This window comes from Hypomesus nipponensis, chromosome 5, assembly GCF_054491055.1.
Source record: "Hypomesus nipponensis isolate SF chromosome 5, ASM5449105v1, whole genome shotgun sequence".
NCBI lineage: Eukaryota > Metazoa > Chordata > Actinopteri > Osmeriformes > Osmeridae > Hypomesus > Hypomesus nipponensis.
Genome location: NC_140365.1, coordinates 438,698 through 452,088, shown reverse-complemented (window position 1 = coordinate 452,088; position 13,391 = coordinate 438,698). Strand labels below are relative to the sequence as shown.

The following is a 13,391-nucleotide window of genomic DNA, read 5'->3' as shown; positions in this document are numbered from 1 at the left end:
ACCTGTGCTTGAAAGTACAATGAAAAAAGACGTGACCAAAATTAAAATGAAAATAGTTTGTTTGTGTGGGCGTTTGTGTGTGGGTGTTTTTATGTGTTTAAGGCCAGTAATTTAGTTTCTTTCCCTGAGGACAGGAAAATGTTTTTTCTCTCAATTAAAGCTCAATTACAATGCAGATTGTGGCGACTGTTGTTCTGATAAAAGCAGAAGAGCTCTCGGTTGTCTGACTGACCCTTGAACCCTGAAGTGGTCTTGAGCCGTCCAATCAGCTGACAGCCATGCCTAACGGCCCGTTCCTGCTGTTCTCCTCCTCAGCTTGGCTGGAAAAACAAAAAGGTTTTCTGTTCTGAAAGGTGTTAGGGGTTCAAAATAGAGTGTTTGAAAGGTAAATATGACCCTCACATAGACTCCCAGACTCATGAGTAGAGTTTGTTGTGGAAACAGCAGGATGAGAGACAGACAGGAGCCTCAGAAGAGGTCTGTACTGAATCCTCTGGAACAGACAGGCTGATCTGAGGGGCTGGCTGGCTGGGCAGTGGGGGGTGCGTGCTCGGGGCTGTCTAAAGCTCTCTGGTGATCAGTATGTGGAGGTACTGTAGGTCTCTGTGTGTGTGTGTGTGTGTGTGTGTGTGTGTGTGTCAGGTGCGGTCCGCGGCGAGGACGGAGGAGGCGCGGGGTCTGCTGTGGCTGATGGAGGAGGAGGCCCTTCAGCCGGAGGGGTCAGAGGACTCCCTGCTGGGACGTCTGTTCAGCTACTATGGCCCTGCGGAGGGGGAGGGCAGAGGTCAGGACACACACACACACTGTATATGCTGTATCAGATATGGATTTATGTGTGTGTGTATATATACATTTTAAAACATTTACACATACTAACTACTTACTAACCTTACAAACCTCGGCTTTGTTTCGCTATCGCTCGGTCGATACGTTAATTAATTCCAACACAAATAACGACTCTTACAAAATTAACTACTTCTTTGTCGCCGTCGTCTGGATAGTAAAACTCGGCTTACTCCTGATATTGATCATTCTGAAGATGACATCAGAGCAGGGCAATAATAATCCCTATCTGACCGCAGACCGGCGATGAGGTCAATACGCGGCTGGCATGACTACCCATTAGCCAATCAGAACGCTCGTACGGTCGTTGCCATATAATAAACAGTGAATAATACTGAATAATTGACTGAACAACTGTAGGGTAGTGCAAGTGTGAATCTGAGGGTTCTGTCTGAGCCGTTGCTATGGCACATTCTGACTGAGCCTGTATGATATCATTCGTGATCTGGAACCCAGATCTCTGAGCCTGTATGATGTCATACGTGTTCTGAAACCCAGATCTCTGAGCCTGTATGATGTCATACGTGTTCTGAAACCCAGATCTCTGAGCCTGTATGATGTCATATGTGTTCTGGAACCCAGATCTCTGAGCCTGTATGATGTCATATGTGTTCTGGAACCCAGATCTCTGAGCCTGTATGATGTCATATGTGTTCTGGAACCCAGATCTCTGAGCCTGTATGATGTCATATGTGTTCTGGAACCCAGATCTCTGAGCCTGTATGATGTCATATGTTTTCTGGAACCCAGATCTCTGAGCCTGTATGATGTCATATGTGTTCTGGAACCCAGATCTCTGAGCCTTTATGATGTCACGGTTGCAACAGCATGTGCAACTGTGACAACAACCCTAATCCCTTGTGGTGTCACTGTTGTTTGGGGACCATTTCCACATTCCATATAAACATCATAGCTTGTATAGAAATTATATATCTAACAAGTTCTGTAAAAAAACTCCCAAGTGATTGTTTAAAAATTAAAAGGTTTTTGCGGTTCATGGATTCAATGAATCATTATTTAAATGTAGCTAGCGCCTTGCTAAACCTCTCTCTTACTCAAGACAAGCATACTGCTGTATGCTTCCATTCCTCCAGTTTGATGTTGATTTCATAATATCAACAACAACCTCTTCTTCCACCAATCAGGTCCCTCATTACTCCTGAAGAGTGAGCGAGCGCATCACTTCCTGTTGGGCCACAGCCAGGGGACGGACTGGGTGGAGTATGACGCCCGAGGCTGGCTCAGCCACGCCCGCTACAACCCTGCCTCCAGCAGCGCAGCCAATCTGCTGCAGGAGTCCCAGAAGTAAGGCCCCTCCCACCACCAGCAGTGATTGGCTGGGCCATCGGGGAGTAGCTTGTGATGATGCTGACCCCCTGAGCCCCCCTGACCTCTTCTGACTGACCCTGACTACCCCTTGATACCCCTGACCTCTCACCCCTGTGTCTGCTCTGTGTTGCAGGAAGACCCTGAGCGGTGTGTTTGCGGGCCGTGCGGGCGGGGCCAGCATCCTGTCGGGTTCGGTGGCAGGGCTGCAGGGTGTGTCTCTGTCGGCGCTGAGGAGAGCCAGCAGCATGAGGAAGACCTTCACCACCAGCGTGGCCACCGTGCGCAAGAGGAGCCTCTGTGTCCACATCAAGCTGCAAGTGGTGAGAAGATTTGGGGGAAACATTCCCCAAAAAGTTTTTAAAGGTTGAAACCATATATCTGAAATATATTTTCGTTTTTAAAGGTTTGTTGAGGACGACTCCACTTTACCCTCTTGTGCTTTAATCTGTTCTAGTCTTCTCTGTTCTCCTCCTCTCTCCTTTCTTCCTTTCATCAACATTTTTTTGTAAAGGTTTTGAAAAAGTATTTTTGAAAAAAGGTTTTGAAAAAGTATTTTTGAAAAAAGGTTTTGATAAAGTATTTTTGAAAAAAGATGTTGAGAAAAGGTTTCCAAAAAAAGGTATTTTGTCTCTGCAGGATGTGTGCTGGTCTGATCCCTGGTGTGGTCTTGTCTTTGCAGGATGCTCTTCTGGACACTGTCCGCAGGTCCAGGGTTCACTTCGTCCACTGCCTGCTGCCCAAGGCTGATGCCCTGAGGGCGCTGGTCCGGGAAGGGAGTGAAGGCCCAGCCCCTGCCCAGGGGGAGGGGGTTGACGCTGGGCTCATGCAGCTGGACGTGGCCCTGCTCCGGGCCCAGCTCCGCGGCTCCAAGTTGCTAGACGCTTTGAGGATCTACAGGCAAGGTGAGCCACGCCCTGCTTCCTCTGTTCTCCCTCCACCCCATGACCCCTCCTCTCACCTCCCTCCATCCCAGGACCCCTCCTCTCACCTCCCTCCACCCCAGGACTCCTCCTCTGTCCTCCCTCCATCCCAGGACCCCTCCTCTCACCTCCCTCCACCCCAGGACCCCTCCTCTCACCTCCCTCCACCCCAGGACCCCTCCTCTCACCTCCCTCCACCCCAGGACCCCTCCTCTCACCTCCCTCCACCCCAGGACCCCTCCTCTGTCCACCCTCCACCCCAGGACACCTCCTCTCACCTCAGACTAACCCAGACCTGTTATCGTTTGCTCCTGTCTGTCCTATTTCCCAGGTTACCCTGATCACATGGTCTTCTCAGAGTTCCGCCGGCGCTTCGACGTGCTGGCGCCCCACCTGACCAAGAAACACGGACGCAACTACATAGTGAAGGACGCAAAGAGGGTGAGTGCCCTGTGTGTTTGTTAGTGTACCCTGTGTCTGTGTGTACACACTATGAGACCAGTTTCCCTTCAACAGCAGAGAAAGCTCTGCCCCTCAGGCACAAAGTGATGACCATCAGCCCTGGCCGCCTCTCTCCAGCCAGACACACACATACTCTCTGGATGTCTGGGGTACTAAAAGAGCCCAAACCTCACTGTGCTCTGATCAGCGCTCTGAATAAACCAGGCCCTCCTGAGGCTTCCAGCTTTCTGGGTCTTGCTCTGATCAGGAAGTGGTCTTGCTGCTGTGCGAGTGTGTTGAAGTTAGGGACGGGCTGGGAGGCTGCTGGGGAAAGGGCTGTGGGAAACCCAACCTAGAGGCTGACTGGCTAATGAGAGCTCCTTTTGGAGGTTAACCATCAATGAGGGTCAGTTGTGTATGAACCCTCTGCAGGAGGAGGGAGAGAGGAGGGGAGGAGGGAGGGGTCGAGGGATGGAGGGGAGGAGAGGCACACAACAAAAGCTACTTTAGCGTGGAGTGTGAGAGCGTGAGAGAAGGGGGGTAAGTGAGAGAAAAGCAGATTTCCCCTGTGTCAGCGTCTCGGAGCTGGGTTTCCGTGGAAACGTTGCCAGACAAAAGCCCCTCAGTGTTCAGGGGGCCAGCCCCCTCTGGAGTCTAGAGGATCCTGTCAGGTTGGGGCTCAGGGGCTCCCCTCACCCCCAGCCCCACAGCCAAGTACAGAGAGGAGGAGGGCAGAGAGGAACACACACACAGAGGCAGGCTGGCAGCAGAGGCAGGCTGGCAGCAGAGAGAGGCAGGCAGAGGGAGGCAGGCAGAGGGAGGCAGGCAGAGGGAGGCAGGCAGAGGGAGGCAGGCAGAGGGAGGCAGGCAGAGGGAGGCAGGCAGGCAGAGAAAGGCGGGCAGGCAGAGAGAGGCAGGCAGGCAGAGAGAGGCAGGCAGGCAGAGAGAGGCAGGCAGGCAGAGAGAGGCAGGCAGGCAGAGAGAGGCAGGCAGGCAGAGAGAGGCAGGCAGGCAGAGAGAGGCAGGCAGGCAGAGAGAGGCAGGCAGGCAGAGAGAGGCAGGCAGGCAGAGAGAGGCAGGCAGGCATAGGGAGGCAGGAAGAGAGACGCAGGCAGGCATAGGGAGGCAGGCAGAGAGACGCAGGCAGGCATAGGGAGGCAGGCAGAGAGACGCAGGCAGGCAGAGAGAGGCAGGCAGGCAGAGAGAGGCAGGCAGGCAGAGAGAGGCAGGCAGGCAGAGAGAGGCAGGCAGGCAGAGAGAGGCAGGCAGGCAGAGAGACGCAGGCAGGCAGAGAGAGGCAGGCAGAGAGGCAGTCAGTGTGAGGAGCCTTGTCCGTCCGTCTGCATGTGTTCCCGTCTGCTGTGGGGGGCAGACCACCATGGGGCCCGGAGGAGCAGGCCTGGAGCAGGGGGGTTCTGGAGGACCAGCTGCCTGGTGGGTCTGGCTCTGACTCCCCTCTCTGGCTCTCTCCTCTCTCTATGGCTCTCTCTCTCCTCTCTCTCTGAGTCTCTCTCTCCTCTCTCTCTGGGTCTCTCCTCTCTCTCTGTCTCTCTCCTCTCTCTCTGGGTCTCTCCTCTCTCTCTGTCTCTCTCCTCTCTCTCTGTCTCTTTCCTCTCTCTCTGGGTCTCTCCTCTCTCTCTGAGTCTCTCTCTCCTCTCTCTCTGGGTCTCTCCCCTCTCTCTGGCTCTCCTCTCTCTATGGCTCTCTCTCTCCTCTCTCTCTGGGTCTCTCTCTCCCCCCGCCAGGTCCTTCATGGTGGGGCCAGCCAGGGAAGGGAGGGGAGCATGGAACCACGCATCTTCTCTGTCAGTGAAGGTTTGTTGAAGCTCCACTCAGGAAATAACGTGTGTGTGTGTGTGTTTGTGGTTCCAGGCGGTGGAGGAGTTGCTGGAGTGTCTGGACCTGGAGAAGAGCAGCTATCACATGGGTGTGAGCAGGGTAAGTATCTGAGTAGCGACCTTAAACAAGACCTGCTGCCGTGGAGAGACCAAAGCAGAGAGACCACAGCAGAGAGACCACAGCAGAGAGACCACAGCAGAGAGACCACAGCAGAGAGACCACAGCAGAGAGACCACAGCAAAGATGCTGACTCCTCCCCCTGAGGAATGTGTTTGTGTTCGTCTCTGAGCTCGCTGCCAAGTGTACAAGTGTGTGTGTGTGTCCTGCTGGTCTCCTGGCGGTGGACTAGAAGGCAGGATCAGAGTGGTCTTTCTCCAGACCCCCTAGTAAGACCAGGATCAGAGTGGTCTCTCTCCAGACCCCTTGGTAAGACCAGGATCAGAGTAGTTTCTCTCCAGACCCCCTGGTGAGACCAGGATCAGAGTGGTCTCTCTCCAGACCCCCTGGTGAGACCAGGATCAGAGTGGTCTCTCTCCAGACCCCCTGGTGAGACCAGGATCAGAGTGATCTCTCTCCAGACCCCCTGGTGAGACCAGGATCAGAGTGGTCTCTCTCCAGACCCCCTGGTGAGACCAGGATCAGAGTGGTCTCTCTCCAGACCCCCTGGTGAGACCAGGATCAGAGTGGTCTCTCTCCAGACCCCCTGGTGAGACCAGGATCAGAGTGGTCTCTCTCCAGACCCCCTGGTGAGACCAGGATCAGAGTGGTCTCTCTCCAGACCCCCTGGTGAGACCAGGATCAGAGTGGTCTCTCTCCAGACCCCCTGGTGAGACCAGGATCAGAGTGGTCTCTCTCCAGACCCCCTGGTGAGACACAGCTGAGTGCTCTTGCTGTTCAGACACGTTCCTGCCAGGTGATGGACCTGTCTGTGGTCTTCCGCCCAGCTACTTGTAGATCAATCAGGGTAAACAGAGCCTGGCACAGCAAGGTTTAATCCCATCAGATGGAAGGTGGCCTCCGGCCAAGAAGAGAAATCAAGGAAGAAACATTGTGTGTTGAGCAGAGAACAGCACAGGCCAGATTCCCAGCTGCTGTGGTGGAGCTTATTAGGACGTGGCAGGGAGGGTGATTACTGCCAGGCTGCTGCCTCTGCCTCCAGGGCGCTGGGTTTGAACCCGGCTCAGGACTGGATTAGCGCCGAGATGGTCATTCACAGAGCATTCCAGCCGCCTCCTAGCAACAGCCGCCCCTGCAGAATGCCAATTACAGCAGTTCTGCTCCCAGTTGGCTGCACAGTCACATAGCTGCTGCCATGATGATACATGACCTTTGATTTATCAGTTTGATGTCATGTTACTGTATCGCGCACACGCACACGCACACACTAGCTCACTGGGGGTCGTGTAGTAAGACTAACAGCTTTGTGGAGCCAGATTCTAACAGACCAAATAGAATCTTCAGCTGTCTGTATTCCTCCTACAGCCATGTCCTCCTTCTCTCTGCTGGGGGGGGGGGGGGGGAGCAGTGGCTGGCTGTTTTACTGTTTTACCTTTGACCCTTAAGGGACATGCTTGACTGCATGCACTGTACAGCATGTGTAATCTAATGATTCAAACATAGTTTCTCCTCAAGTTTTGTAGATCTTGCTCTGTAGATCTTGCTGGCTCTTACTGGGCTGAAACGAGACATACTTCTTAATTCACTGCTGGTCTGTACTAATAGTGCTTCAATACATTGGATTTTAATCAGATAATGCAACTTAAGTGCCAAACAAACAGGAAGTCTTTTGAAGAACAGATGAGGAGGCATGTTTGAACTGGGCTTTGATGCAATGATAGGTTGTGTTTCTTGTTTGAAATGCTGAGCTGATCTAAGCTGTGTGTGTGTCTGCTTATGTGTGTGTGTACATTTAATCGTGTGTGTGTACGTTTGATCGTGTGTGTGTACGTTTGATTGTGTGCGTGTGTGTTCTGCAGTTGTTCTTCAGAGCAGGTACGTTGACTCAGCTGGAGGAGCAGAGAGATGAGCAGACCAGGAGGAACCTCACCCTGTTCCAGGCTGCCTGCTCCGGATACCTGGCAAGACTGGCCTTCAAGAAGAGGAAGGTACAGGACCACACACACACTACTGTACAGGACCACACGCACACTACTGTACAGGACCACACACACACTACTGTACAGGACCACACACACACACACTACTGTACAGGACCACACACACACACTACTGTACAGGACCACACACACACACTACTGTACAGGACCACACACACACACACTACTGTACAGGACCACACACACACACTACTGTACAGGACCACACACACACACACACTACTGTACAGGACCACACACACACACACACACTACTGTACAGGACCACACACACACACACTACTGTACAGGACCACACACACACACTACTGTACAGGACCACACACACACTACTGTACAGGACCACACACACACTACTGTACAGGACCACACACACAGACTCCAGTGTGGAGAGAGTGAGGTGTTGCAGTGGAGAGTGAGGTGTTGCTGTGGAGAAGTCAGAAACTGAGGAGGGTTAGCCGGCAGCAGAGGCTGTGTGCTCTGTGGCATGCTTGAGCTGTAGACACAACGCTGCTGTAAATCTGAAAGTAATCAGAGAGAGACTCTGTAAATCCATCACACTAACCCATCCCTCATCCAACCAATCACCGTGGCCGCTGGGACGAGGAAGTGACATGTCATCCTTAATCTCCACCCCACACCCCCCCCCCTCCTATGGGTCACTGTCTCGCACGCCTTCCCTTCATCCATTCATCTGTCTGTGAGGTTGGCCCATCTCTCCATCCCAGTAGATCTATGGCCTCAGTCTGTGTCTGTCCTGGCTGTGATGACGCTGTGATTACACCCAGCCTCCTCTGGGGGTGCTGCTGACTCCCTGCTTCAGAAACCCTTCTGGACTTCATGATCCTCAACTGGAGAGCACGAGAGAACCAGGTCTCGCTCACACGCACACATTTCAAATTCCAACCGTGGAACCTAGAGACCTCAGGACCTGGGAACCTCTGAACCTGGGAACCTCAGAACCTTGGCTGTTTCTTCCTGGGAAGGTCTTACTACGTGGTTCTGTTCTTCCTGGGAAGGTCTCACTACGTGGTTCTGTTCTTCCTGGGAAGGTCTTACTACGTGGTTCTGTTCTTCCTGGGAAGGTCTCACTACGTGGTTCTGTTCTTCCTGGGAAGGTCTCACTACGTGGTTCTGTTCTTCCTGGGAAGGTCTCACTACGTGGTTCTGTTCTTCCTGGGAAGGTCTCACTACGTGGTTCTGTTCTTCCTGGGAAGGTCTCACTACGTGGTTCTGTTCTTCCTGGGAAGGTCTCACTACGTGGTTCTGTTCTTCCTGGGAAGGTCTCACTACGTGGTTCTGTTCTTCCTGGGAAGGTCTCACTACGTGGTTCTGTTCTTCCTGGGAAGGTCTCACTACGTGGTTCTGTTCTTCCTGGGAAGGTCTCACTACGTGGTTCTGTTTTGTAGCTGGCCCCATTTGTTGTTATCTTGGCTCCTATAATTTGTCTTTGGCCCCCCCCCCCCACCCCCCCCATGGCAGGAGAAGCAGCGTCTGAGTCATGGTTCTTGGTTTGGAGAAGCAGCGTCTGAGTCATGGTTCTTGGTTTGGAGAAGCAGCGTCTGAGTCATGGTTCTTGGTTTGGAGAAGCAGCGTCTGAGTCATGGTTCTTGGTTTGGAGAAGCAGCGTCTGAGTCATGGTTCTTGGTTTGGAGAAGCAGCGTCTGAGTCATGGTTCTTGGTTTGAAGATATGAGCCAATGAAAGACCAGGGTTTTTCCTCTTCTGAAGTTGAAAGGTCATCATTCAAGGTTGGGCCGGCTGGAAGCGTAGCTGTTTCTAACCCTTTGCCAGAGGAGCGCGGGGGGGAACCTGCCAGCTTTCTAGGTGGCTGCACGGTTACCTGCACAGTTACAATATCCCTTAGCACAACGGCACGATTTTTCACAAATGCCCTTGTGCATTTCCCCTTTGTAAATGCAGCTATGCTGAAAATACATTGTAGATATTTTCTGAATTTAAGTTGTTGGTGATTGAAGTCGTAGTTCTGGGGTTTCAGATGAGAGATACGAGAGCAGAGATCATATTTCTCCTGGAGGCCACTAGGATTAGTTTCAGTCGGTTACTACGGCTCCTATTTCAGTGGACAAATGGAAACGTGTTTCTAGAATAATACAATTTGTGTTATGATAAAATGAAGATATTTCATGTTCCAGACTTCACTCATCTGTACCTCATTGCTGTTTTACACTTGATGAATATCCTCATTCAGGAGCTTGCTGTATCTGAAACCATGAGTACAACATGAGGGATATTCACATGCAAAATGGTATGCTTTCAGTAGAAAGTAATGTAAGCTATATTTGTCTTACTTTTCAGTGGAAAAAAGCACCTTTTGATTCTGGCCATTCTCTCTGTGATAACAGACCAGCAGGAGGGTTTCTTAGCACTTATCGCCCGCTAGGCAAATGTGCCGTTGGTGAGAAAGTAGTTATTCCAGATCCACCAACCTCTGACCGCTGTAATTGGAGGAAGGCAGTGAAGTGCTGTATTTCTGTGGGAGGCTCTCATCCATCTCCACAAGGCAGATTAACTTGCTGTGTTTCCACCCAGAGGCCTGTCTTACAGTAACGACTCTATAATGAAACTCATCAGGCCCTGCCTCTCCCCCTGTCCCGGGGGCGTGCGGGGGGCGTGCAAGCTCTCCTGCTGCAGGGCTGAGAGAGAGGGGGATTAGGAGCAGGCTGCAGTGTTTACGCTGAGACACCAACCAGAACCCAGTAGCTTGTAGAAGTGCTGAGAGTCGTGATGAACAGATGGCTGGTTCAAACAGTACGAGGAGGGGGCCTCTGTTGTGGTGTAGGAAACTGCTGTCTGCAGGAGGAGGGGCCTGCTGTCTGCAGGAGGTGGGGCCTGCTGTGTGCAGGAGGAGGGGCCTGCTGTGTGCAGGAGGAGGGGCCTGCTGTGTGCAGGAGGAGGGGCCTGCTGTGTGCAGGAGGAGGGGCCTGCTGTGTGCAGGAGGAGGGGCCCTTCATCCACAGCTGCTTCAGATGTGTGTCCCCTGACTGATGGAGCTCCTGTGTCTGAGAACCTGCTGTGTCCCTGATTGAGAGAGACACATACACTTATGCATTTTGCAGACACTTATATTCAAGAGAGAGCTTTACAAAAGTGCATAAGTCACTGATCATAACAATGAGATGGCCCCAAACATTGCGGGTAGCCAAAACATGAAGCATACATTTTGAAAAACAAATAAGTTCCAAAGGGAAGAACCATAAGAGCATGTAGTTAAACAAGTTACAACTAACAACATGAACCTCAAAAGTGCAAGGGTGTACCAGTGGAAAAAGCAAACAACAATAATACATTTCACAGCGAGTACAATAATTTTAAGTCAGTTTCAACTGATCAACAACAGCAACAAGTCTCTCAGTAAGAGTCATTGTGATCTTGGAGGAAACTAACATCCGGTCCAGCCAATCATTCCTAAGTACCGTTAAAACAAGTGCGTCTTGAGCCTTTTCTTGAAGGTGGGGACAGAGTCAGTGTCTCTGATGGCGGTGGGACCACCAGACGGTTGTCAGAAGAAGACCGTTGGTGGCGGGTGGGGGTGTAAGGCTGGAGGAGAGACTTGATGTAGTCGGGTGCAGAGAGACAGAGAGAGAGGGAGAAAGAGGGAGAGAGAGGGAGAGAGAGGGAGAGAGGGAGAGATAGGGAGAGAGTGGTGATCCTGGAACAGTCACTTCAGAATCATTAGGACTCAGCCAATAGAGACATCTAGTATGACATTCCTCTCTCCCAGTAGTCAGGATGCTCTCTCTCCCAGTAGTCAGGATCCTCTCTCTCCCAGTAGTCAGGATGCTCTCTCTCCCAGTAGTCAGGATGCTCTCTCTCCCAGTAGTCAGGATCCTCTCTCTCCCAGTAGTCAGGATCCTCTCTCACCCAGTAGTCAGGATCCTCTCTCTCCCAGTAGTCAGGATGCTCTCTCTCCCAGTAGTCAGGATCCTCTCTCTCCCAGTAGTCAGGATCCTCTCTCTCCCAGTAGTCAGGATCCTCTCTCTCCCAGTAGTCAGGATCCTCGCTCTACCAGTAGTCAGGATCCTCTCTCTCCCAGTAGTCAGGATGCTCTCTCCCAGCAGTCAGGATCCTCTCTCTCCCAGTAGTCAGGATCCTCTCTCTCCCAGTAGTCAGGATCCTCTCTCTCCCAGTAGTCAGGATCCTCTCTCTCCCAGTAGTCAGGATCCTCTCTCTCCCAGTAGTCAGGATCCTCTCTCTCCCAGTAGTCAGGATCCTCTCTCTCCCAGTAGTCAGGATCCTCTCTCTCCCAGTAGTCAGGATCCTCTCTCTCCCAGTAGTCAGGATCCTCGCTCTACCAGCTTTGTCTCAGTCTGAGCCCCTTAATGCCAAATACGAAAATCACATTGTGTATTGCTGTCACTCAAGTGGCCTAATCTTTTGTTTGTCATATTTATTATGGGCTAAACATCACAAATGAGGCCTATTGAGTGTGTGTGTGAGAGAGAGAGATTCACTGCATTTCGCAGTGGGTTAAAGCTTTCATGGTGTGACAAATCCTAATTGGCCATACAGACTGCCTTCGGGCCAGATTCTGCTTGATGTTCAGAATGGAGCAGCTCTAATTGGGTTTCCCTTAATCTGCTCCTTCTGCACACACACACACACACACACACACACACACACACACATGCATGCAGCAGAATACAGCATAACACAGCGCACTGGCTGCCAACATATATTGATGTTTGATTTAATGAATCAGAAGTGCTTCCAGTCATGGAGCAGGCTCTGTGTCTTATGCCTCAGCATGGCTGACAGACACACTGTGTGTGTGTGTGTGTGTGTGTGTGAGAGAGCAGGTCCAGGACCGGGCTATCCGCTGCATCCAGAAGAACATCCAGAAGAACCGTGGGGTGAAGGGCTGGCCCTGGTGGAAGCTGTTCACCACCGTCAGACCCCTCGTCCAGGTCCAGATGACCGAGGAACAGCTCAGAGATAAGGACGTAAGGAGCTGTCTGTCTCTCTCTGTCTCTCTCTGTCTCTCTCTCCTTTTGTCATCCTGTCTATCTGTCTGTAGCTCTATCAGTCTCTCTCCATCCATTAGCCTGTCTCTCTCTCTTCATGTGATCGTTCACCTGAACATATTCCTTCAGGACACACAACGTACAGAACGCTCACACAGTGAAGGCAGCGGCTGGTTCGACCTGCTGTCTGTGAGCAGTCCCCTCAGCAGAGACTGTGTCTGTGAGCAGTCCCCTCAGCAGAGACTGTGTCTGTGAGCAGTCCCCTCAGCAGAGACTGTGTCTGTGAGCAGTCCCCTCAGCAGTGTCTGCGAGGCTAGGATGTGCCTTCCTGCCTGCCTGCCACCCACGCCCTGCCTCCTCTCCTCTGTGTTGCATAACACGCTGCGTGGTCTCCTGTTCAGAGAACGGCGTTCCTGCAGCTCTTCATCTCCTTGTTCCCGTCGTGTGTTTGGGAGCAGGGATGGGTTGGCGGCTGTGGGCAGGCGTGGTGGCGTGGCTGGGCTCCCTGGGGCTGTGGGCAGGCCTCGGAGGCCGCCTGCTGCTGTTCCTCTCTCTGGGCTGTCTGACGGCCCTGGCCTTCTCTCTCCTCCAGGAGGAGATCCTGCTGCTCAGAGGGAAGCTGGAGAAGGTGGAGAAGGAAAGGAACGAGCTGAGGCAGAATGGCGAGAGTCTGGAGAGCAGGGTGGGTCCTCTGGGGGGCTGTATCGGGGGAGGGAGGAGGACCTGGTCAGAGGGTATACTGACGTGTGTGTGTGTGTGTGAGAGAGCAGATCTCGGAGCTGTCGGCTGAGCTGGCTGATGAGAGGAACACAGGAGAATCAGCTTCCCAGCTGCTGGAGACAGAGACGTCAGAGAGACTAAGACTGGAGAAGGACATGAAGGAGATGCAGGTACACCCCCCCCCAGACAACACACACT

General features: G+C 52.4%; 1 protein-coding gene across 1 annotated transcript in view; it reads left to right on the top strand.

Annotated features, from left to right (window-relative positions):
• The window catches only part of LOC146287608 (unconventional myosin-XVIIIa-like), a 57,263-nt gene that overhangs the window by 26,522 nt on the left and 17,350 nt on the right, over positions 1-13,391 (top strand). Inside the window, 10 exon segments of the mRNA XM_084697567.1 lie at positions 643-784; positions 1,989-2,148; positions 2,306-2,492; positions 2,852-3,074; positions 3,424-3,533; positions 5,406-5,471; positions 7,349-7,477; positions 12,309-12,452; positions 13,066-13,155; positions 13,244-13,363. Coding sequence (XP_084553693.1) covers positions 643-784; positions 1,989-2,148; positions 2,306-2,492; positions 2,852-3,074; positions 3,424-3,533; positions 5,406-5,471; positions 7,349-7,477; positions 12,309-12,452; positions 13,066-13,155; positions 13,244-13,363 — 1,371 coding nt within the window.